The sequence below is a fragment of the Myotis myotis genome, unplaced genomic scaffold (genome assembly GCF_014108235.1).
Source record: "Myotis myotis isolate mMyoMyo1 unplaced genomic scaffold, mMyoMyo1.p scaffold_m19_p_19, whole genome shotgun sequence".
Classification (NCBI taxonomy): Eukaryota; Metazoa; Chordata; class Mammalia; order Chiroptera; family Vespertilionidae; genus Myotis; species Myotis myotis.
In genome coordinates this window covers 13,166,811-13,192,792 of record NW_023416323.1, presented here as the reverse complement: position 1 = coordinate 13,192,792, position 25,982 = coordinate 13,166,811, and the positions used below count along the sequence as shown (strand labels likewise).

The following is a 25,982-nucleotide window of genomic DNA, read 5'->3' as shown; positions in this document are numbered from 1 at the left end:
TGTGAAATGTAGGCAACTACTAATTGTTTTTGTTCTATTAATATGTACTGATTTCATGTTTGGGGAAGATTTCTGAAATCTAAGGTAAAAGTACTTTGTCTTTATGTTTCTAAATTGCTCCCATATTTAGTTGTGTGATCTCTTTTGAAGTATATCAATAAAATTAGTGTTTTCACAGAAATGTTTATTTTTTACACTTTTTAGACAGCATTTTCCCTGAGTGCCAAATGCAAAATAGAACTTTATTCACCACGCTTTCTTGTTTGACCAAAACGCCAGTGACGGCTGTTGGGGAGCTGGGATGCTGACCGCTGGTTGCAGCGCCCTCGGTTCCCGGTGGTCAGCTCTGTAGTGGGGCCGCGACATCCGCCTGGGACAGGCCTGCCATGCACATCCCAGGTTAAATATGGGGGTGGCACTAGTCTTGGGAGGAGAATGGGTAAGTGGTAAACATTTGTACTTCTGTATTTTAAAAATCTGTTTCACACAAAGCAAAAGTTTCACCAATTTTTTGTATACCTTTTGATCACTAAGTTTAAACAATTCTCTTTATTTAAGTAGGTGTGAATATCTAAAAATGCCAGTATTATAGACATTGCAGTACATTTTTTTCTTAAGAAAAACATCAGGAAGAAATAACTGCAGATAATTGCTTACAAAAATAAGTCCATCGCCGCTTGGCCGTGCTGCGGGCGACAGTCTGTTACTCTGGAGCTTCCTCCGCTGGGACAACTTCCATCAGCATCTGAAGGTGCATGGTGACGGGCTCTGGGGTGGGAGTCAAAAAGTGCCGTTAGGAAGCTAACGAAACGAGTTTGCCAGGCTTAGTGGTGAGCAGCACTGCTGTTACTCCGCGGCGAGTCCTGTTAGGCCCGTGCTCCGGGGCCTCACCCACGGTGCTGGGAGGCAGGCAGAACCATCCTGGCAGCTCAGTGGTTCTTAGGGCACAAGTTATTCCCCCTAAAGCATTAGAGACCTGCTAAATATTTTATTGCCACCAAACAATTTGTAGGAAAAATATGAAATGACTCAATTATATGCATATGTTTACCACTGACCAATGGTTGAATATGAGTCTGAAATCACTGAAGACTTCATCTTGTTTAAAACACAGATTGTTCACTCTTTTCACCGGCTTAATTCCAACGTCTTACTGGTTTTTGTAGGGAGCAGCTTGGCTAAATATTCTAAAGCTGAGAAGACATTTTTGGAGGGAGGGAGAAGAGGGTATGGGGGGATAAGTAGTGATAGAAGGAGACTTGATTGACTTGGGGTGGTGACATAGTACAATATACAGATGATGTACTATAGAATTGTACACCCGAAGCCTATATAATTTTATTAATGTCACCCCAATAGAGTCAATAAAAATACAGTATGTGGGGGGAGACATTTTGTACCGTTAGGTTTTAAGTCAACCTGGCTAGATTCTCTGTCAGCACAATCAAATCCGAGTTTATTTTCAAAGGTATGAGGAAAAATAGCTGCTTTTAAACAGTAATAAATTATCTTTCCTTCCTATAGTACTGTGTCTGCAATCCCTCCCTCAGCTTAGGGTTAGGTTCAAGAGGAGGGATGGGGTGAGCTGTTTCAGGAAAGGAAACAAGTCCTTGGTGGAAGTATAGAGCTAGATTTTGTTTTTGGTTTCACTTTGTTAACATGAAACAGATCCCCTCCTGTTTGTGACACGGCTGTCAGGTGAGAGGTGGTACCTGGTTCCTTAGGAGAGGACATGGAGGCTGAGAGGACCTGGGACTTGCCCGAGCTCTAGGCATCCTCGTCCCTGAGAGTCAGCCTAAACCTCACCCGGGAGTTTGCTCTTTCCTACCTTTACCTGCGTGTCGACCTAAGTTCATGTAGGTAAGTAACCACATGGGCATGTCTGACGAGAGGGCTGTACTTCCCTGTTCAGACACGCTGAGGAGAAAGGCAGAGGCAGATTTTTAATCACATTCACTCAATAAATGTTAAGTGGCTGTTGAATAGCTCCAGCCCGAGTCCTGCCTTTAGGAACTCCGGTACAGGGGCAGGGAGTCCAGGAAAACCCATCATGCTCGGGGCCTGGAAGCTTTTATAGCTGGAGTTCCTTGCAGTGGGATGTGCCAAACATGATGAGACCTGGTGAACATCATACACATGGATGTACTGCCGAGTCATCATGATGAACTTTGGCACTACTTTCTTTTTCAAAATGAAAGTAGTTATATAGTTAAAGTTTTAAACAAGTGCCTTAAAATAGACTAGAGGCCCAGTGCATGAAATTTGTGCACCGGTCGGGTCCCTAGGCCTGGCTGGCGATCATGGCCGATCTGTGGGACCACCAGAAGGGTGATTGGGAGACCACCGCTCGCACCCACCTTGGCTGGGCTGGGGGCAGCTCCTGCCTTGTCTTCCCGCCCCTGGTGGTCAGTGCACGTCATAGCGACTGGTCGTTCCACCTGTCGTTCTTCCGTTTGGTTGATTTGCATATTAGGCTTTTATTGTATAGGATAAAGACCCAGGATTGCTGAGGGGCCTTGGCATTGACGGCTCGGGCCCTTGTCTCAGTCTGTCACCTCCTGGGTGTCTCTGGGATGCTACTGAGCCTCCCACATGCTGCCTGTGGTTCTCTGCAGTTGGGTGCCCAACAGTGGGGAAGGGCAGCACCACTGAACTGTGTGCTTAAAATGGTTAAGATGGTAAGGTTTATCTGTATTTCACAATTTTAAAAAATGGTGCCTTCCCTTCTACTTGTTATAGTAATTGATGGAAACAAAGGAGGATGCCACAGGTGGACCCAGAGCTGTCACACTGAGGTTAAGGGGTCGTGTCCTCACAAAGTGGTGGTGAAATTTGCCAGCTGCCTGAGGAGGCCCAGGGCCAGTGTGCTGCCCTAATAGAAGAACTGCCCCTCTGTTGACACTTACTTGAGATTTTCTGAGCCCATCCAAACTTGTAGTGGACAAAAAGGAAGTAAAATACAGTGCCGCTCAGTATAAATAACATGCAGTAGAGGTATTCCCATTCGGGTTTGCTGATGATTGGGGCCAAAACCAAAAACACGGATATGAGAGTCACCAAGATGGGGATGAAAATTGGCACCTGTGGGCAAAACAGCACGTGTCATGATTTGGCCATGCACATTCCTTTTCTTCTGGAAAAAAATTTTTTTAAAAATATATTTTGATATTTTACAGAGAGGAAGGGAGAGAGGTAGAGAGTTAGAAACATTGATCAACTGCCTCCTGCACACCTCCTACTGGGGATGTGCCCACAACCAAGGTACATGCCCTTGACTGGAATCGAACCAGGGACCTTTCAGTCCGCAGGTCGACGCTCTATCCACTGAGCCAAACCAGTTAGGGCAAATATTTTATTCAAAACCAAGACATTGATACAGAAAGAAGAATTAATGAAATCTATGTCCCCCTCCCTCCCCAATTTCAATAATATTTAAGTAATTTTCCCAACTTTATTCTTTTTTTTGTTTGTTTGTTTCACTGGAATATAAAGAGAATGGCAGACTTCCTATCATTTTAACTATAACATTTTCAGTAATCATCTTTAACTGGTAAGGATTTTTTTTTTAATTGATTTCAGAGAGGAAGGGAGAGATAGAAACATCAATGATGAGAGAGAATCATTGATTGGCTGCCTCCTGCAAGCCCCCTACTGGGGACCAAGCCCATAACCAGGCATATGCCCTTGACCGGAACCAAACCCGGGACCCTTCAGTCCGCAGGCTGACACTCTTACCCACTGAACCAAACGGGCTAGGGCAGAGATTTTGTTTTTAACACGTTTATTCCCTTCCTTTTTATTTTATTTTTTTATCTTGTCATGCGTCTGTAGGGATTTATCCTGTACAATGTGTTAATGTGTTAATGCCAGCTTTGCCTGGGAACTTGCTCCTCTTATCCCTCATATTTCCTGTGAACTGGTGGTGGGACCTGGAGGCAGGAACACCTGAGAGGTGGAGCTGGCACTTCCTTTTTATCACATCAGGAGACCCCCAATGTCTGATGGTCCCACTTCTGAACCTCTGACGTCAGTCAGTGGGTTCAGGGGCAGGAGAGGAGCCCAAGTCACCAGATCTGGATTCCTCGGGCCATGCAGGGAGGTGGGAGGGAGCCCAAACAGATTGCAGATGTGACATTTGTGGTTGCGGACACAGGATTGGGTCTGGGGCCAGAATTCTGAAGTCGCCATCAGTCTATGAACTCAGGCTTGAGAGAGACTAGAACTGTCAGAACGGGACGACTTGCCCAGGTTAGGCCACAGGTATTCTTGATAACTTAGTAAACTAGTAATTAGATGGCTAATTGGATCATAAACTAGATGAAACGAAGAGCAAACCGCACTTTAAAATGTGTTATTCCAGAGAAGAGTAGGGTCAGGTTGGAAATGTCATGCCCCTGGAATTTAAAGTAGTTACCTCTCTCTCTCATTCATTTCAAGAAATCGAAGGTACCCGTGACATTTGGGGCATTAAACCTACCTTGATAGGCCTTTCCAGGTCTTTCCTCGTGAACCTCATCACGATCAGCCCCAAAACCGTCAAGCCATAAAACATCCAGGCAGCAAAACTGAAGTAGTTGACTAATGAGTTTATGTCACCAGGGATGATATAAATGGTGGCTATGATACCCTAGTGGAAAGAAGGACACATTCTTAGGTCATTAGCACATAAAACACCATCTTTATCCCTCCACTGAGGGCTGAAAAAGCAGCTTTCCCTGTGGATAAACATGAAGGAGAACTGCGTCCCATTATCCCATTATCCCGGGGGTTAAATCAGACTGGCTATGATGGGTGTACTCTTTGCGGCCTGACGGAAAGGACTTGGAAAATTTGTGACTCTTTGAAGCTGTGATTTTAAGTAGGGAGGAACACAAAATATAAATGTGTGTATACTGCACCAGCTTCCTAATTATGAATTTTCCTTCCAGAGAGTTTTCATCATGGGAAAGGGCCCTGGGCTATGAGACTCAGGCTGTCTGGGTCTGGTTGTGACCTGCACTGTCCACACCCTGTGATCCCAAGGGCCTTGTGATTCTGGGTCTGTTTCCTCGTCTTCAAAGGGAATAGATTTACAGAGAATAGTGGTTCTCCTCTGGGGTGGGCGGAGGAGTCTGGCCCTGAGGCTGAGTGGATGGCCTCGGGGTACCCAAGGCAGTTGCACACAACCAAGGACTATCCCCCACTGAGAAGATCTCAAAGGGCCATTCACTGCACAAGGATCCCATGACTTCTAAATTACTGGACCGTAATGAGAAGCTGTTGCCAGTAGCTAACTTGTAAATGCCTTATTCTCTATCCCCCTAAGTGATGGTTTGTTACCAGGGATCTAGGGCAAACAAATGTATATGTAAGACATATAGAGGATACAAGTTCGGAATGTTCAAACAGCATCTCTCACGGATAAATTCAGAACAAGGAGCCAGAGTTTAAATGAACTGTCTGAATTGTCTTGGGCTTTTATTTTTATTATTTACTGATTGATTTTTGAGAGAGGGAAGAAGAGAAAGTGAGAGAACCATCGATTTGTCGTTCCACTTATTTATGCATTCATTGGTGGACTCTAGTATGTGCCCTGACTGGATATCGAACCCACAACCTTGGCATATCAGGACAATGCTCTAACCAACTGAGCTACCTGGCCAGGGCATTGAGCTTCTTTCATACATTTGTTTGAGGTTGAGGCTTAAGAGAACCTGTGTCATTTGAGAACCACTGCACTTAGCAACCAAATTGAGGGACCCTCTGCCTTTAAGGGGGATGTTTTCATGGTGGAATTCATACTTACATAAAAGATGATGGCAGGGGCTGGAGTCAGGCGCCTGACGCTGATGTAAGAGAGCACTTTCAGCATGTGGCCTTCCCGGCCCGCAACATAAACGAGTCTGGAAAATGCAGAAGTCAGTTGATTGGAGTGCAGGCTGCTGCACCATCACTGAGCTAGCGTGTCCTCAGCTTTCCCACCGAGGCCACAGAGAAGGACTGAGCTGTGACCCTGATGTACTCAGGCAGGCTCTGGCCTCCGGATGTGGGTGAATTTCGCAGAAGTGAGTGAGAGAATTGCATCCTGGTGCAGTGGAGTCACCGAAGCTAGGGTACGGGTGGGGTGGCTTGGGGAGGCCCTTTCAAAGAGGAGATACCTGCGCTGAGTCCTGCAAGTTGTGCAAGAAATAGACGTGAAGTGCCCTAGCCAGTTTGGCTCAGTGGATAGAGCGTCGGCCTGCAGACCAAAGGGTCCTGGGTTCAATTCTGGTCAAGGGCAGGTAACTTGGTTGCAGGCTCCTCCCTGGCCTAGGCCATGGTTGGGGCTCATGCAGAAGGCAACCAATCTATGTGTTTCTCTCATATCGATGTTACTCTCTGCCTTTCCCTTTCTCCCTTCCACTCTCCCTAAAAATCAATGGAAAAGTATCCTCGGGTGAGGATTAACAACAACAACAACAACAACAAAACACAAATAAAAAAAAGGAAAGAAAGAAAGAAATGTGAAGTGTAGTCCAGACCCAGGTGACCCCAGTGCTTGGAGCACCTGACACAGCAAGCACAGAAGGCCTTGTGCTCCCTGAAACCAGAAGTTCCCTATTTTTAAAAAATCAGGTAAACCAAGGGTAAGTCAGCTGATGCAAGCAAGGGGTCTCGTTCCACCCAAGAACTCCTGATGGTTCAGAATCTGAAACTAAGTGTAAAATGTCAGAGAAAAAAGGAAGAAGAGCTGAACAAAAAGAAATAGTTACTGTAATTAAGTTTCAATCAACAACAGCCCTGGGGGGTGTGGCTCAGCTGGTTGGTCATGGTCTGGTGCACAGAAAGGTTGCCAGTTCGATTCCTGTCAGGGCACATGCCCCAGCTGTGGGCTCGATCCCCAGTAGGAGGCAGCCGAGCCATGTCTCACTCTCACAGTAATGAGTCTCTCCCTCTCCCAATCTCTATAAAAATCCATAAGAAATTTTAAAAACATTTTAACAACAGATACAGTGAAAAATTAAGGTGAAGCTATATCTAAGTATGAAGCACAGAGAAATGAAAAGCGTGGACAGGAAGTTGAGAGAAGAAATAGGAGAAAGCTTGAATCATTGAATGGGGTAAAGTGAATTCAAAGAGGAGCAGAGAGGTTTTACAGAATCGACAAACTGAGCCTTCAAGTTGAGCCCAGTTCTAGAAAAATAAAAGCATACCCAGATAAAAACATTATAGTGGGAAGAAAAGTGAAAAAAATTTAAGCTGCTGAATTTAAAAGATTAATTACAAAATTAGGGACAATCAGCACAACAGCAGCATCTCATGAGAAATCATTTTTTCAGTGATGAGGGAAGTGGGCTTCAGATTAAAGTTCTCTATAGCTAAGCTATCATTCAAGACTATTGACAAAATAAATGCACTTTTAGATAAACAACAGCTAGGAGACTTACTATTTTTCAATACTCATTGGGAACTATTAAAAAGTCTACAACAAACAAAAAGCTGAACTCAGAAGTTACTGGTTGAAGAAGCAATGCTAAGGAAACTGCAATAAAGCATGTTGTATGTACGTAAGTATTGGATTTTTCATTTTTGTTATGATGAACTCCTTTGGAGGGATGGGTTTATAAAAAGGTGTAGCTGATACACTAGCTGACATGTCAGGCAGAGCCTTCGCAAGAGGGAAGAGGATTGAGATACTGAGATTCTATTAGGTGTTCATGCAGAATTTTAAGGGTAATTGCTGAAAGAATCTATAGTAATAAAAGCATAATATGCTAATTAGACTGGACGTCCTTCAGGACAAAGGGGGGCTGCGAGGGAAGCCCAGGTTCCGGTGCCAGAGGGAGCCGGTGCCGGCACCCGGGGGAAGGAAGGCCTACTCTAGTAAAATATAGCTTCCAAGTCAGCAGAAGAAAGAAAGAATTAAGATAATTTGACGGGTAATAAATAAGGATAAGAATTTCTTTTTAAAAAATATATTTTTATTTCAGAGAGGAAGGGAGAGGGAGAGAGAGAGAGAAACATCAATGATAAGAGAGAATCACTGATTGGCTGCCTCCTGCACGCCCCCTACTGAGGATCGAGCCTGCAACCCAGGCATGTGCGCTTGACAGGAATCGAACACAGGACCCTTCAGTCCACAGGCCAATGCTCTATTCACTGAGCCAAACCAGCTAGGGCAGGATAAGATTTTCTTTAAAAAAAGAAAATGCAGAAGATTATGTTAGAAGTTAATCCTGCTGTATCAGTCATTACATTGAATGTGATCAGGTTCACTTTGCCGACTAGAGACCCTGAGGTAGGATTTGTTGAAACAGCCCTATGACACGGACGTTGATGATGAAAGGGATGGGACATGTTAGCAGAAACAGCAGCCTAGGACTCTCATAGCCAGTTAGCCTGGAGGTCAAATCACCCCTGGTATTGCCGACAAGGCTTAACTACAACAAGACTGCCCACAAAGACCACTAGGGGGTGCACCAAGAAAAGATAAAAAAATGCGGAGACAAAGAAACAGGTTGCAAATGTCAGAAATGGAAGATATAGAGCTCAAAACCACACTTTTAAGGTCTCTCAAGAACTGTCTAGAAGCTGCCGATAAACTTAGTAAGGCCCTCGAAAAGACTGGTGAGACCGCCGATAAATGTAGTGAGATCCTCAAGAAATCTAATGAGACCCTCGATGTTGTGATAAAGAACCAACTAGAAATTAAGCATACACGGACTGAAATAAAGAATATTATACAGACACCCAACAGCAGACCAGAGGAGCGCAAGAATCAAGTCAAAGATTTGAAATGCGAAGGAGCAAAAAACACCCAACCGGAAAACCAAAATGAAAAAAGAATCCGAAAATACGAAGATAGTGAAAGGAGCCTCTGGGACAACTTCAAGCATACCAACATCAGAATTATAGGGGTGCCAGAAGATGAGAGAGAGCAAGATATTGAAAACCTATTTGAAGAAATAATGACAGAAAACTTCCCCCACCTGGTGAAAGAAATAGACTTACAGGTCCAGGAAGCGCAGAGAACCCCAAACAAAAGGAATCCAAAGAGGACCACACCAAGACACATCATAATTAAAATGCCAAGAGCAAAAGACAAAGAGAGAATCTTAAAAGCAGCAAGAGAAAGAAACCCAGTTACCTACAAGGGAATACCCATACGACTGTCAGCTGATTTCTCAACAGAAACTTTGCAGGCCAGAAGGGAGTGGCAAGAAATATTCAAAGTGATGAATACCAAGAACCTACAACCAAGATTACTTTATCCAGCAAAGCTATCATTCAGAACTGAAGGTCAGATAAAGAGCTTCACAGATAAGGAAAAGCTAAAGGAGTTCATCACCACCAAACCAGTATTATATGAAATGCTGAAAGGTATCCTTTAAGAAGAGGAAGAAGAAGAAAAAGGCAAAGATACATATTATGAACAACAAATATGCATCTATCAACAAGTGAATCTAAGAATCAAGTGAACAAATAATCTGGTGATCATAATAGAATCAGGGACATAGAAAGGGAATGGACTGACTATTCTTGGGGGGGAAAGGGGTGTGGGAGATTCGGGAAGAGACTGGACAAAAATCGTACACCTATGGATGAGGACAGTGGGTGGGGAGTGAGGGCGGAGGGTGGGGCGGGAACTGGGAGGAGGGGAGTTATGGGGGGAAAAAAGAGGAACAAATGTAATAATCTGAACAATAAAGATTTAATTTTAAAAAAACCAGAAAAATAAAAACCACTGGATTGTATACTCTTTAAGTGAGTGAATTGTGTGGTATGTGAATTACATACCAATAAAGCTGATTGATAAATAAATGAACAAATAGCATCCCTATACTAAAAAAAAAAAAAAAAAGAAACAGCAGCCTAAAGACGGCTCATTGAATGATATCAATATCAGACAAAAGAGCATTTAAGGCAAAAAGAAGGAGAATTCAGCCCTAACTGGTTTGGCTCAGTGGACAGAGCATCAGCCTGTGGGCCCAAGGGTCCCAGGTTCGATTCTGGTCAAGGGTATGTACCTTGGTTGCGGGCACATTCCCGGTAGGGAGTGTGCAGGAGGCAGCTGATTGATGTTTCTAACTCTCTACACTCTCCCTTCCTCTCTGTAAAAAATTAATAAAATATACTTTTAAAAAAAGGAGAATTCATACTGAAAAAGGGGACAAACGACCAAGGAGATATATATAATTTTTAAAAATGTAAAAATCAAATCCACTATGAAAGCAGGAGATTTCAGTAAGCCACGAGGGAAGTCTTAAAATTTATGAAGAAGTGGTAGCATAAAGATCACATATTCTAACTACAACACAATAAAATTAGAAGTCAGGAATACAAAGGCCAAAGGGACCATCTATTTAAAACTCCATATTTGACCTTTAAAAAGATATAAACATGGTATTAATTCCCAGAACAAGTCAGTGAAAGTGGGAGGAAAGGAGTTGCTAGGTGGAGGCGGGAGACTCAGACTCAAGATGGTGCTGTAAATTCTTTAAATTCCATTGGTTCTACACCCAGCCAGTGTGGCTCAGTGGTTGAGTGTCAACCCATGCACCAAGAGGTCAATGGTTCGATTCCTGGTCAGAGCACATGTGTGGGTTGGGGGCTTGATCCCTACCAGGGGGCATGCAGGAAGCAGCTGATCAATGTTTCTCTCTCATTGATGTTCCTCTCTCTCTTCCCTTCTCCCTTCTCTCTCTAAAATCAATAAAAACATATTTACTAGTAAATTCCATCAGTTCCCTAAAAATCAATAAGTGAATTTCATGCATTCAAAATGCAAGCAGGACTTTTGGGACTGGACAAAATTATTGTAAGTGCATCTGGAATGCTAAACAGGCAAAGAGAAGTCTGACATGGGAGCACTAGTCCTGCCAGATTTAGCATCACTGGGGCTGTGGAATGTATGGATGATAATAGCACAGGAAAAGACCTACCAGTGAAACAAAGTGAATCAAGTACATTGGGGATGATCCTGGTGGCATTTCAGACCAGTAGGGAAAGGTGGACTATTCAATAAACACTGGGACAATAGGTAAAGGTTTGAGGGTGGGATGGAAAGTGAGATTTATGCCTCACATCCAAATACGTTCCAGATTGATCAATAAAATGCTAGAAGAAAATATAGGTGGGTGTTCTTGAAAGGAGAGGAAGGTTTGTCTATGTGAGATAGAAAACTGAGAAACCAGTAAGCAAAGATCTTAGATTTGACCCCATAAAAATTATATCCAACATAATCCAGGATATGTAAGTCCCTGTCCCACCCCCAATCTGCACAGGTACAGAACTGTACAAAGTTCACTCAAAATGGATCATATGCCTAAATGTATTCGTTTAGATCAGCGGTTCTCAACCTGTGGGTCGAGACCCCTTTGGGGGTCGAACAACCCTTTCACAGGGGTCGCCTAAGACCATCGGAAAACACATATATAATTACATATTGTTTTTGTGATTAATCACTATGCTTTAATTATGTTCAATTTGTAACAATGAAAATACATCCTGCATATCAGATATTTACATTACATTTCATAACAGAAGCAAAATTACAGTTATGAAGTAGCAACGAAAATAATTTTATGGTTGGCGGTCACCACAACATGAGAAACTGTATTAAAGGGTTGCAGCATTAGGAAGGTTGAGAACCACTGGTTTAGATGAAATGTCTGGAAAATCAAAGTTATAGACACAGAGGCAGATCACTGGTTACCTAGAGCTGGAGGTGGGAGTGGGGATTACCTACAGCTAGGCATGAGGGAAGTTTTTGGGATGATAGAAATGTTCTAGAATTGGCTTGTGATGTTGTTTGCGTAGCTTTATAAACTTACTAAAATCATTGAATTGTGAAATTACAAAGTAAATTTTATGCTATTTAAACCTCAATAGAGCTATTAAAATTGTGTTTCTATGTACTAGCAATAAGCAAATAGAAACTGAATTGTTTTACAGTAAAAACAATACAATGGACTCTGGCTAGTGTGGCTCAGTTGGTTGATCGTGGTCCCTTGCACCAAAGGGCTGCCAATTGGATTCCTGGTCAGGACACATGCCTGTTTGCAGGTTCAGTCCCCTATCAGGGTGCGTTTGGGAGGCATCTGATTGATGTTTCTCTCTCCCTCCTTCTCCCTCCCTTTCCCTTCATCTCTGTCTAAAATAAATAAAAACATATGAAAACATATAATGGCATCAAAAATATGAAATATTTTGAGTTAAGTCTGAAAAAATATGTGCAAAAACTGTATACTGAAAACTACTAAAGACATTTTTAAAATAGACTTTTATTTATTTCAGAGAGAAAGGGAGAGGGAGAGATAGAAACATCAGTGGTGAGAGAGAATCATTGATTGGCTGCCTCCTACATGACCCCCATTAGGGATCAAGCCTGCAACTCAGGCATGTGCTCTGACTGGAAATCTAACCATGACCTCCTGGTTCGTAGGTCTACACTCAACCACTGAGCCATACTGTCCAGGCAAAAAACATTTTTGGAAGAAATTAAGGGTGACCCAAATAAACAGAGACACAGTCCATGCTCATAGATCAGAAGAATCAATACTTTTAAGATGGCCATCCTCTCCAAAAGGATCTATATGTTCAAAGATTCAAAGTAGTCCTAATCAAAATCCCAGAAGGCTTTTTTAAATAAAGAATTGAATAAGCTGACTCTAAAATTCACATAGAAATGCAAAGAATCTAAAATAGCCAAAACACCTTTGAAGATGTAAAGTTGCAGGATCAGACTGCCTGTACTTTGATACAGCTTTAGAAAATGATGTTGTGGTATGTATTTCATCTATTTAAGTATCTAAGTGTTTAACCTTTGGCAATTTCACATTCAGAAAGATAACCACTCAGAATGCTAGACAACTGGGCAAAGGCATGTTCAAGAATGCCCCCTGCAACATATAGATGGCCAGTGGACATATGAAAAGATGCTCAACATCACTAGTCATCAGAGAAATGAAACCACAATGAGATAGCACCTCACACATGTCAGAATAGCTGTCATCATAAAAATCAACAAGTGTTGGCAGGGATGTGGAGACAAGGGCACCCTTGTACCTGTTGGTGGGAATACAAATTGGTGCAGCCGGTATGGAAAACAGCATGGAGGTTCCTCATAAAATTAAAAATAGAACTACAATATGACCCAGCAATCCCACTTCTGGGTATTTGTTTGAAGAAGTCCAAACACTAATTCGAAAAGATACACACATCCCTACGTTCATTTCAGCATTATTTACAATAGCCAAGATATGGAAGCAACCGAAGTGTCCGTTGACAGATGAACGGATAAAGACGTGTTACATACACGAAGTGGAATATGACTTGGCCATAAAAAAGTGTGAAGGCCCTGGTCGGGTTGGCTCAGTGGATAGAGCATCGGCCTGCGGACTGAAGGGTCCCCGGTTCGATTCCGATCAGGGGCATGTGCCTTGGTTGCAGGCACATCCCCAGTGGGGGGTGTGCAGGAGGTGGCTGGTCGATGTTTCTCTCTCATTGATGTTTCTAACTCTCTATCCCTCTCCCATCCTCTCTGTAAAAAATCAATAAAATATATTTTTTAAAGAAAGAATGAAATCTTACCATCCTAGAAGGTATTATGCTGAGTAGAACAAGTCTGACAGAGAAAGACAAGTACCATGTGACTTCATTTATATGTGGATTCTAAAGAGCAGAATAAGTAAAACAAAAATAGACTGATAGATAAAGAGAACAAAGTGATGGGTGCCAGATGGGAGGGGGCTGGGAGCTGGATGAAAAAGGTGAAGGGACTAAGAAGTACACATTGGTAGTTACAAAATAGTCCCGGGATGTAAAGTACAGCGTAGGAAATATAGTCAGTAATTTTGTAATAGCCCTAACCGGTTTGGCTCAGTGGATAGAGCATCGGCCTGTGGACTCAAGGGTCCCAGGTTCGATTCTGGTCAAGAGCATGTACCTCGGTTTTGGGCACATCCCCAGTGGGGAGTGTGCAGGAGGCAGCTGATTGATGTTTCTCTCTCATCGATGTTTCTGACTCTCTCTATCCCTCTCCCTTCCTCTCTGTAAAAAAATCAATAAAATATATTTAAAAAAAAATAATTTTGTAATAGCTATGTGTGGTACCAGGTGGGTACTAGACTTATTGGGAATCGCTTTATAAGTTATATAAACGTCTAACCACTATGTATATCTGAGACTAATATAACATTGTATGCCAATTATAATTGAACTTTTTTTTAATTAGGAAAAAAATAATCCCCCGCAGCAGTGCTTATGAGAACAACCCCCACCTAGGCCACGAGTGGAGCCCTGCTAAGGGATGCTAATCATAAAGTAGAATACAGCACAGCTGATAACTGTCTCTAGACCAGGAGGGTCAAGAATGTTGCCAGGCTGTTCGTGCAAATAATAATCACTGTTTGCTTTCGTGCTACAAAGATGGAGTTGAAATCTAAAATATTCACTGTCTAGCCGAAGCTGGTTTGGCTCAGTGGATAGAGCGTCGGCCTGCGGACTGTAAGGTCCCAGGTTCGATTCCGGTCAAGGGCATGTACCTGGGTTGCGGGCACATCCCCAGTAGGAGATGTGCAGGAGGCAGCTGATCGATGTTTCTCTCTCATCGATGTTTCTAACTCTCTATCTCTCTCCCTTCCTCTCTGTAAAAAATCAATAAAATATATTTAAAAAAATAAAATAAAATAAAATATTCACTGGTCCTTTACGGAAAAGTTTGCCAATCCCTGTTCTAGATTGTGTGTATATTAACAGAGACAATGATCAAGAAATATCATTGGGTGAATAAAAGGACAAAGTAGAAAGTACTGCATGTGAACCAAAGCCCCTCTCGCCTGTGTCACCAGACTGCCTGGTGCTGGAGTCAGCAGCGTTGTTACCCCCAAAGAGGAACCTAGGGCCTCCCTTCGGTGGGGCCAGCCACGTCCAGGGCCAGCGTGCAGGCCTGTCCATGCTTTTCGCTCCCTTCCCTGGACGTCAGGTTTCCTGCTGTGGGGGGGTGGGGGGGGTTAGCCTGCAGAGCCCGAAGGAAGTAGCCCTGAGGCTGGCGATCTCCTGTGCAGTCGGCTCTGGTGCCCTTGTCCCGGGGGTGAGTGTGGGCTCACCTACCTGCCCGCGGTGAAGCAGGTCCCGTTAGCAGCACCGATGGTTGAAAATGCCACAAAGAGTGGAACCACCCACGAGGCTGGATAGAGAACACGGTCACCGAACGTCTAGTGAGAGAAGTGAGATTGAGACCTGAGGGTCTTGCATGGCCCCCGAGAACCATGGGTCCCAAGAAAGCTGCTGTGTTGTCCCAGAGGCCCGGCCCCACCCCCAGGAGAGCAGCCTCTGACCCCTCCCGGAGAGGAAAGGCCGGGAACCACTGCGGAGGCAGCCAACGGGGCCTCTTCTCCTCCCAGAGCATCTCAGCGCCTACGGATGGCGACAGAAATCTCTCCTCCACCTCGTCATGATTCTCAGTCATCTCTGTCTCGTTTGGACACTGTGGCCTCTCAGTTCCTTGGCCCCCACATTCAGAGTGACTTGTTCTCCCTCGAACTCCGAACTCCGCCGGGTGAACTCATCATAACCAAGACTGCTTCCCCTGCTCCCACCCTCGTCACCTCATTGTCTGTTCCTAGTTGGTTTCCTGTCCTACCCCAACTCCAAGAGGCCTCCAGCACATGGACCCGCCTGCCTTTTCCACTGTCCCTCACACCCACTTTGTCCTCCCCTCCTCACCTGGTCTAAAGTCCGCATTGCATTATTTTAACTCCCTCCCGCAGGGACTCCCTTGCATTTTTCTCTCCCTCCTACTTGTCTGTCATAACCCCAGCCTGCCCCCAGGCCACTGGTGTGCTGTGAAAGGGGACCTGCCAGCCCCCCTTTGGCCTCAGGGGGGTGTTTGGGGCTGCCCTAACCTGTTCACTCTCCCGTCTCCTGGCCAATCATTTCCCTGCCCTGGGAGGACTTTGGCTTGAGCATTTCCCCTTCCCACAGAACGCAGCACCCTCCCACGGAGACCGGAACTCACCACGGCCACCGCCTGCGACTGCAGGAGCTCGGTCGCTGTCATCACGGTGAAGTAGGACACGTTCATGAGGATGTAGCACCCTGTCACCAGCGGGATCCCGATGATGATAGCCAGGGGCAGGTTTCTGTGAGGGGCAGGACGCCGGGGACCCAGAGTCAGACCAGAGCATCCCTTGAGAGACTCACAAGCCTGTGGATCTTGTCCAGTCTTTTCTCCCTCTGCTCCCTGTGGTGGGCTGGGACACGGCGGCCCCTCCAGAGGCCCACCCAGCAGGGCACTCGTGAAACAGCACAGCCCCAGAGGCCCATGTGACATCTTCAAATGAGAAAGACTCTCCCTCTGACTCCCAGGCAGTCAAATGGAATTGTTTATAAGCAAAATAAGCCAGAGCTAAAGTTGGAGTTCTCCCTTCCTATCAGCAGTCATCCCACTACCCCAAACCAAACCACACCAAACTCTATGAGTGGAAACGAGCGTATAGGAGACCGTTCTGTGTCTGGCAGGGGCCTGGGATAATGGGAGGAAGCGGTTCCCCCTTTGCTTGGGAGAAGAGAAAAGTGCTTGCCTGCCCACTGTCTCCTGTCCTGACTCGGTTTTCTCACCTGAAAGGGTTTCTGAGTTCCTCTGTGATGTAATTGAGTTGATTCCTAGAAAGAGAAAAGTAACATAAGCATGATACTTTGCTGAGGTTGTGAAAACCAAATAGTAAGTGTTGGCTGGTTCAAGACTCTCCACCGCAGGAAGGAACCCCTGGGGAATCTGTGGTAACTTCCTTCAGAGGAAGCCCTGGCGATGCCCGCTGCAGAGATCTGCACACCCATCGGTTGGGAAGTCTTTGCCCTCCGTGGGAATCACGTGACTTTTCAAGAATAATTGGCGGTATCCCCAAGGTGCTTTGAAAAAATGGAAAATTCTTTGAGAAGAGAATGAAGGCTGCAGATGCTGTGCATGAGGGAAAGGCCACGTCATGGACAGCCACGCTTCTTCCTTGAAGGACATAAGCAGAATCTCAGCGACTAAACCTCGATTTTCAAGGGGGAAATAGGAGTGCTGCTGAAATCCTCGCCTTGTCGCGTCCTGGGCGCCCTGACTGTCTGCGGATGGGCTGAGCTGTATGTTTCCGCGGAAGCTTCTGGCCCCAGGGCCCCACTGCTGCCTGCTCACAGGCCACTCCAGGGGCTGGGGCCACAAGAGGGACTGGGAAAGGGGCAGGTGTCTCTGGGGTCCGAGGAGAACCGAAGGGTGAGGGGCAGGGTGCTTAACAAAATGGAGATGTGACGGTGAGTTTTAAGGTCCCACCAAACCCCAGAAGCCATTGCTTTCCATGCCTGGAGAACCCACACCCAGACGCGCTGCCTTTCGTGCCTTACCATCCGTCGTACGCCCAGAGTCCATTATAAAATGCCAGACTGATGGCTCCCACGGACAGCTTTGTGCCCTCAAAAGAATTTTCAAAGTTCTTTGTATTTCCTGTAATTAAGCCAGACAGTAAATAGTGGGTATCAGCCGACCAGAGTGGAACTTTGCATCATCTCCATGTGCAAGATTTATGACCTGAGGTTATTAAACTCTGAGAAGCTGGGAAATGGGCGATCCTGTTGAGTTTTTGCCTTAGAGATCTGCTCAGCAGAAGACCTCGGGGTGAAAAGGAGGCCTGTGCTTGTGGCGCCCCATCCCTCCCGCTGAATGTCACCTTGAGCCAGGAGGACAAGTCCGCTGATGATGATGATGGCCACGATCACAAGCTTGGCCGCTGTGAACACGTTCTGGACGTAGCTGCCCAGCCGCACGCTCAGCGCATTCACCGTAGTGATGACCACTGGGGAGGGGGCAACATTCTGTGTCGGGTGCTCAATGTCTCCTCTGTTCTAAAGGCCCTGGAAGGAGGCTTCTTTCTAACTTCCCAGCCTCCCCTTTGGAATCTGAGGGCGATGGAGCAGCAGCCCGGCTCCCCAAGCGCTGCCCTGCGCACAGCCAGTGGCACCCCCTCGCCAACAGCTCTCACATGGGAAGAGCAGGGATGGCAAAGCCTGACAGGCTTTTTGCCCCGCTTCTCACCTCCCTCCAGGTCCACTTCTGGACATGTAGGACCTGAGACCAGAGGGTCCCCACCTCGTCTGTGCCAGGTCTTCTCTGACCCCTGCCCAAGGTTTCAGACTTGGGTACTCACAGATGGCAGCGGCAGCCAGGCACTTAACCACCGCTACAGGAGGCTGGCAGCCCGCGTAGAAGGGCGCAGAAGCATACTCAGCAAAGCTGAGGCAGATGATGGCAAAGGAGGACGGCTTTATGATGAACAAGCTGGTCCAGGAAAAGAGGTAGGCAGGGATGGGGCCGAAGGCCTCCATCAGGTAAGGGTATTCGCCCCCTGACTTGGTGATCATCGTGCCAAGCTCTGCAAAGCACAGAGCACCTGGAACACAGAGCGGAGGGGACCCAGACCCCTGGTGAGGCGTGGCCCAGTGGAGAGCCCTCCTCCCCTCTGGGGGCCATGCTCACAGGGCCCAACATAGTCCCCTCTCATCCGACTAAGCTGAGTTCTGGCCATTGGATGTTTTGGCGCAGCCTGATTTACACCTACTGCGCGCCAGCATTGAAAGGGACCCAGCGCCAGCAAGGCCGGGGAACAGGATCGTGCTCAGATAGCCCAGCCCCACATTCACCAGGAGACTCGGCCAGGGAGCGGCATCTTTGTTACCCAGTGTCGCAAGAATCCCACACGCCGCCCATATGATGAGACAGGGCCCCACGGCTTCCGTGTTGCTGAGCACAGACTTGGGGGAAATGAAGATCCCAGAGCCGATGATGGTGCCCACGATAATGCAGATGCCGCTGAGCAGGCCCACCTTGGGTGTGGAGGAAGGAGAGAGTTAGTCCTGCACCAGATCCAGCTCAGGTGGCCAGCACAGCCCCTCCCTGCCTCCCTTGGGTGCAGCCAGCACGGCCCCAAGGAAGCCCTCTCCCAGGCGCTTTCACCGGTGCTGCTGCAGGAGTCACACCAGGGTGCTTGCTGCTCCTGGGGCTTTGCTCACACTAAGTCCATTAATCCCCACAACAGCCTCATGAGTCAGGAATATTGTATCATACCCATTCTACAGAAGAGAAAATGGAGGCACAGAAAGGCAGACCTGGTACAAGTCCCATACACCAGCACTGCCCTTGCTGCCCTGATGCTCAAGGCTGATTTAGCAAACGATCCCCAACGAGAAAGGCTTTAGGTACTGAGAAGTACAAATTGGCAGTTAGTTACAAAATAGTCATGGGGATGTAAAGTACGGCATAGGGATCTATATATATAAAAGCCTAAGCAACCAAATGACCAGTTGACCAGTCAACCGGCTGACACTGGTCGCTATGCCACGCACTGACTACCGGGGCAGAAACTCAATGCAGGAGCTGCCCCCTGGTGGTCAGTGCACTCCCACAGCGGGAGCGCCGCTCAGCTGACTGACTGGTCTTGGCGGCCCACCAGCCCAGCGGCAGCCACTCACTTCCTCAGTAGTCCTGCAGGTCCAATCTCTAGAGAGCAGACCTGCGCCGCTGGCCCAATCCCGACAGCACCTCCAGCCTCCTGTAAGTTGGCCTTGGGCACCCGGGCCGCTTCCCCTCCCTAGACACTCCACAAGGAAGAAATATAAAAGCAGCTGCCAGGTGGCTCCCGACAACCGGTGCGAACATCAGCCGGATGGATCCGGACCAGCAAGGGCGTCCCACTGGCCATCTGGTGGGCTGATCGCATCCCGCCACCCCCGCCTCCCCCCGCCTCAGGACAGGTGCCAAATGCAGGACTCATGGCTGGTGAGTACCACCGTGGCGGCGCGAGCCCGAGGCAGGCACAGCGGGGCCGGGATGAGCGGGAGCAGCAGGCAGCATTGGACTGCGGTTCGGCCCAATGCCCACAGGCCAACCCCAAGAGACCCCACCTGTGCACGAATTTGTGCACCAGGCCTCTAGTATAGTCAATAATATTGTAATAACTATGTACAGTGCCAGGTGGGTACCAGACTTATTGTGGGGACCACTTTGTAAATTACATAAATATCTAACCACTATGCTGAACGTCAGAAACTGATATAAAATAATATTGAATGTCAACTATAATTAGCAATTTTTTATTTTAAAGGAAGGCTCTAGCCCTAGCTGATTTGGCTCAGTGGATAGAGTGTCGGCCTGCGGACTGGAGGGTCCTAGGTTTGATTTGGATCAAGGGCACATGCCCAGGTTGTGGGCTCAACCCCCAGTAAGGGGCGTGCAGGAGGCAGCTGATCAATAATTCTCTCACATCATTGATGTTTCTATCTCTCTCTCCCTCACCCTTCCTCTCTGAAATCAATAAAAATATATTTTAAAAATATAAAAAAGGAAGGCTCTAGGGACATGCCTGTTCCCTGGGCAGAGCAGAAAGAAGATTTTCCCTCGGAGCTAATAGGGAAATCAGAGCTTGGGGGCCTGGCCAGGGCGTCACAGGGTCGGGTGGGAGGTGAGCAATGGAGGCCTCCAGGGGCAGAAACACTGGGGGCTGTGAAATTTCTGAGGCCATTTGATAAGGTATGTGCTTCCTACCAAGACCCAGCTCAGATACGGTGCACACCGATGGGTTCCATCCCTGTGAGGTTCCAGAACAGGCAGAACGAATCCGCAAATCCACGGGGCTAGAGCTGGGGGTAGGGGGTCTGAAAGGGCAAGGGGGAGCTCTTTTGGGGTGATCATTTGTCAGAACCCAGCAAACTGAACACTGAGGATCTATGCATTTCACTGTGTGTTAATCATACATGAGTCAAGTAAGAAAAACACTATTTTAAGGAGGACAGTGTCTGATTCAGGCCCCTACTTTGAGCGTCTGCCCTCAGAAGCCACCAGCCTGACTTCTGGAGCCCAAGGTGACCATGCTGTGTTTGTCTGGGCAGAGGGAGTGCTTCCAGTTAGAGCCCAGAGAACAAAGCTCCCAGCAGGGGACACACACCACTGCAGGAGGGTCCCAGGGAGCAGGGTCAGCTTCTGCTGTGGCCTCAGTCTCAGCTTCCCTCCTGTAATGCGGGGCTGGCTCACCCACACCGGGGGGCCTCCAGAATCCTCCTGCTGAGGTCTGCAATCACCCCAAGTGCCTGAGCCAGGACTGGCCTGGGTGAGCTCAGTTGTGCTCTTTTTATGAAGGAAGGCTGTTGCTGCCCATCAGCAGACTCCTGGGGACCCAAGATCCCCGGCCAACCCCCAGTCAGTCCAAGCCACCCCTTGTCAATCCCCAGATGCCTCCTCCCTCTGTCTCCTGTGCTTCCAGGAGTGGGCGCCTCCACCCAGAGCTCAGCCCACTCGTCCTGCTGTCCTGCTCTGGAAGCCATGGGGATCTTGCTCCGGGGCCCCCATTCCTCGTCCTAGGAGCCTGCAGCCCGTTCCTCCCCTTGCACCCCCTGTAGCTCCATCCACCTGGGACTAGCGCTGCTCCCTGCTCAGTGTAATGCGCCTGGCTCCTTTTTGCCTCTACTCCCATCTCCCCCCAGCCCCACCCCACAATGCCAGCCCGATCTTACACAAGCTCTGGGCCCCCCAAGGCCGCAGGTACCTCCAAGTCCAGCCCTTACTGTATTCCAGTTCAGAGGGCTCACCTATGGCACACCCATGTCAGGCTCACCACCCAGCCAGACTCACTAAGCAGGAGTGGGGGTTTCTTAGCACTGGATCTAGGGGGACAGAGATTTGGTGAAGACGCTACAGGGGGCACTCAAACATCACAAGGGCCTCTCTGACCGTCCCCGAAGAGGCCACGGGGCTGAGCAAACACCAGCTCCTCCAGGCTTGCCCAGTGCACACTATTAACAAGAATATGCTGAGCTCACTGGCGAGAAGGAAGGAAGTTAAGTGCAACACTCTGTTCCTTCAGAGACGTACTGTACAAACCAGAGGTCAGGGGCACTTCCCCGCCTGCTCCCCAGAGCCCCGCCCCGCCGGCTTGAGAAGGCCTGCTCAGCACGCCTTACCTCCTTTTGGAGACTCGTGGTCTTGGGTTCATTACTCTGGATGGACTGCTGATCCTCTCTCCTTTTTCTCGGGCTTGTCTCCATCTTTTCCCCCTGCCAGCTCGAAGAGGCTGCAAGGAGGGCGTGTGCCTGATTCAGCAAATGCCCAGCAGATGGGCGCCCGCGGGAGCTCGGCGACTGGGGTGTGGGGACTGACTCCAAAAGCAGATTGGGCTGCTGTCTCGGGAAAGTGCGGGTGTGGACCCCTCAGGGATAGTGCTCAGGCCCCCGAGGAACAGGCTTCCCCGCGTGTGCGCAGCCCTCGGCACAGGCTCCGCTGTTTTCTAACTCCCTGCCAGGCGCCTGCACCTCTGGGCTCCTGATCCTCAGCAACGACACGCTTGGAAAGTCATTCTAGCTCCATGGTCCAACTCCGTTTTCCCCAAAGTGAAAAGGAGCATTGTATTTACTAGTAGATATGGGGTCTACTCAGTAGAACCACATTCAAGGAAGGAACGTTTTTCTCAGAATTACTTCCCACATGAAGGCCCCTCGCACATAATAGATCCACCACGCAGGTGTCTTTCACTGAAGGATGTGAGGAACGAAAGACATGCTGAGGAAATGGGCTCGAGGCTTCACTCGTGGCTCGTCCTGTCCTGTCCCCTTTCTGTAAATACAGTCCCTCCCAGTCCGTGTGAGGACAGCGGCGAGCCCGCCCACCACCCGTCGGCCTTACCTTCTCGACTCTGCAGAGCCCGTGTGATGCGTGCCTGTGTCTACACAGTTGTGCCCCAGGAATGGCCATGTCTTGTGGCCAGAGGTGGAGGAAGCCAGAAGGTACAGAGGTCGACAAGGGTAATAATTAAACACTTTTTTTTTTCTTTTAAGAAATGAAGTTTGGGTACACCACACCAAAAGGGGAGAGCCAGGAAAGCCAGTTTCTCTCCAGACATGTTTTTGTTTTGTTCATTTGTGTCTAGATCAACTTTTTTCCCTTAACTAGATTCCCCCAAATCAGCTACATCCTGTAAGAAGAAATCTCTGTAAAGACTGGAACCAGAAGAAATAAACTTTGGAACCAACTCTTTTATTACCTTAATAGGCTGTATTTACAACTCCAGTCAGGCAGCGCGGAGCTTGTAACTCGCCTGTCAGGGCAGATATAACTCACCCAGGGCCTTGGTCTGACCAAGCTGGTGGGAGGGTGGCGAGTCCTTCCCATGTTTGCCAGGGGCTGGGCTTTAGCCCCACCTGGGACTCTGAGAGAGTTGGGCACATGCGGACTCAGCAGTGAGGCTTCCTACAGGTCCCAGCCCCACCTGCACCCCCACCTGCACCCGCACCTGCACCCGCTCGCTGGTTCAATCGATGGTGCCGCAGTTAAAGTGGCCGTGTTCACCACTGTGGCCTGTAAGAGGTGCACAAGACGTCATCGGCTTCACCCTCACTTACCTAATGGGGAAACGAGGCCCTGAGAGGGAAAGAAGCACGTCGAGACCACAGGGCTCGGGCCCCCCACCCCGAGGTCTGGCTCTCTCAGGGGGCAGAGGTGCCCCAGTGGTGCCTCCAGCTGGGGGCAGACCCACCCCTTCCCGGTGGCAGCTCTAATCCCTGATCTCGGATAGGCCTTCCCGTGGGTGGGCAGAGCCCAAGCTGGAGCACTGTCGCTGTTATCACAGCCATCTCCAGACAGTTTTGCATCCGGGTAAATTTAACAGCATTTCAGATATCCAGATGAGACCAAAGGTCACAGGACAGAGCTAGGTGAGTCACCAGGGACCATTAGGGAACATTTTGGGACAGGCTGACCGGAGGGAAGGGCAGATTTCTCAGGGTCGTCTCTTAAAGCCGCCTGGAGGATGTGGGGACTCTGCTGTCCCAGAGTCAGGGACCTGATTCAGAAGTTTGTTGCCTGCCCCCTGTGAGGCCACACTGTGCGTCAGGGTGCCCAGCACTCCGCCCACCAAGGCCGGAGCCCCAGCAGAGTGCTCATTCCTGGGCTCCCCCCGCCAGGAGCACAGCGGCCAGAGGCCATGGTGGGACCTGCCAGCCCCAGACAGGACCTGCACTCACAGGCTTGCTGGAGTCCCTGCCGGAGTGTTTGCTAGCACTGCACTCATCCAGCCCTCGGTAATGCCAGCCTACAGAATGTCCCTGCGTGGAGGTGGCCTCCAGAGGCTGATACTCAAACAGCAACCAAGAGAGGGGCAGGGTGTGGTGGTGGCAAAAAGCACCCCCCACCAGACTCTGACTTCTGGGTCACGTAGTGTCTCTCCAACCATCAAGTTCTGAATGTGTACCATGGGGCTGGGAGGGGCACGCCCTCCGGACCAGTGAGGCTCCGGTGGCTGTTCAATCCCAGCCCCCGGTTAGTGCAGAGGCTCCCCTGTCTTCCTGGGCCTCCGCCAAGGCCTGAGTTTGGGACATCTGGGGTGAGGATCCTTTGTTGAGGGTTAGACGTATATTTCAGTTAATTTTTGGTTCATTGTGAGCATTTCTTTTTTAGAATATACTTTTATTGATTAGAGAGGAAGGGAGGAGAGACAGAAACATCAGTGATGAGAGAGAATCATTGATCGGCTGCCTCCTGCACGCCCCCCACTGAGGATCGAGCCCACAACCCGGGCATGTGACCTGACCGGGAATCGAACCTTGACCTCCTGGTTCATAGGTCGATGCTCAACCACTGAGCCATGCTGGCCGGGCTCCTGTGATGGTTTTTAAAAATATATATATTTTATTGATTTTTTACAGAGAGGAAGGGAGAGGGATAGAGAGCTAGAAACATTGATGAGAGAAACATTGATCAGCTGCCTCCTGCACACCCCCTACTGGGGATGTGCCCGCAACCAAGGTACATGCCCTTGACTGGAATTGAACCTGGGACCCTTCAGTCTGCAGGCCAATACTCTATCCACTGAACCAAACCAGTTAGGGCCTGTGATGGTTTTTAAAGCTGTGTCTGTCCACTTCTCCACAGCCTCCTGGCATCGCACTCTCTGATTCATCTTCCTCCATGACAGAGGCAGAGCCAAGCCTTAAACCTCTGCTGGATCTTCCTCTGTTACTGAAAATTTGTTCCAGATCTGCTTCTGAGTTGTCAAACTTTCTTCTGTTCCTCAGTTCAGTGGTTCCTACATCACTTCCTGCTGGTGCTGGCAGTAGTTCAGAGCTCCTGGGGGACCCAGAAGACCAGGTAGCAGGTGATCACTTACCTACCTGAATTCCAACCAGAAGAACTCGTGGAGTCAGGGGCGTGAGAGAAGTCTCTCAGTGTCAAGGATTTACAGTCCAACCACAAAACAATCCACAAGGAAAGTACAATTTAAAACTCTTATCTGGGAAACAATCTAAATCTAACTATATCTGGGAACTACTAGAATAGCGCAATACTATCTTTGAACTTTGTCCATGTGTTTTTGAGATATAATCAACATATCATCTTCATTTCAGGTGCAGGACGTGATTTAGTATTTGCATATATTGCAAAATGATCACCACAGTGTTGGGGGCAGACATAAGATACGGGGGACTAGCTATATTTATAAGTATTAGTCATGCTCTGCTAACTGTGATTGTTCTGTTCTGATGTACGCCCGAGACTTGGGAGTTAACCTTGGAATGCAGTCCATTCTCCTTATCTGAGAACTGCCGATCATCGTGGAAAGATTAACAACCTTGTTGCCAAAACAATGGAGTCCCAGAGGCTCCCACCCTTTGCAGCCCCCAGCCCACATTGCCTGTAACCTGTAACCATTATACCTTGCCTACTTTCCCATGCCTGTAATTCCTACTTTCCCATGTAATCTTTGTCCTTCTACCCAATATAAGCAGTTGGCTTCTGGGGGTGGGGTGGGGTAGAGCAGATTTTCGTGGATGACCTGCTGCTCTCCCATACTGCTGGAATAAACACTCAGACACGAGTTAACACTGTCTCTGTTTAATGACTCAAGTAGTGACAGGCAGCCTGGACACATTTGTTTTTTTGGTTTGGTTTTTTTCTTTTTAATTAAATCTTTATTGTTCAGATTATTACATTTGTTCCT

General features: G+C 48.0%; 1 protein-coding gene across 1 annotated transcript; it reads right to left on the bottom strand.

The window, feature by feature from the left end:
- Positions 1-172: 172 nt before the first annotated feature.
- SLC7A9 (solute carrier family 7 member 9) lies at positions 173-22,747 on the bottom strand. The gene is made up of 14 exons (XM_036346210.1): positions 22,673-22,747; positions 21,955-22,064; positions 18,678-18,825; positions 18,150-18,392; positions 17,673-17,798; positions 17,350-17,449; positions 16,582-16,626; positions 15,980-16,103; positions 15,073-15,176; positions 5,786-5,882; positions 4,478-4,627; positions 2,907-3,081; positions 658-768; positions 173-423 (listed from the first exon to the last, which is right to left on the bottom strand). Exons 2-13 carry the CDS (start codon positions 22,036-22,038, stop codon positions 704-706), a joined length of 1,461 nt encoding a protein of 486 aa, XP_036202103.1. The 5' UTR covers positions 22,039-22,064; positions 22,673-22,747; the 3' UTR covers positions 173-423; positions 658-703.
- Positions 22,748-25,982: the final 3,235 nt, after the last annotated feature.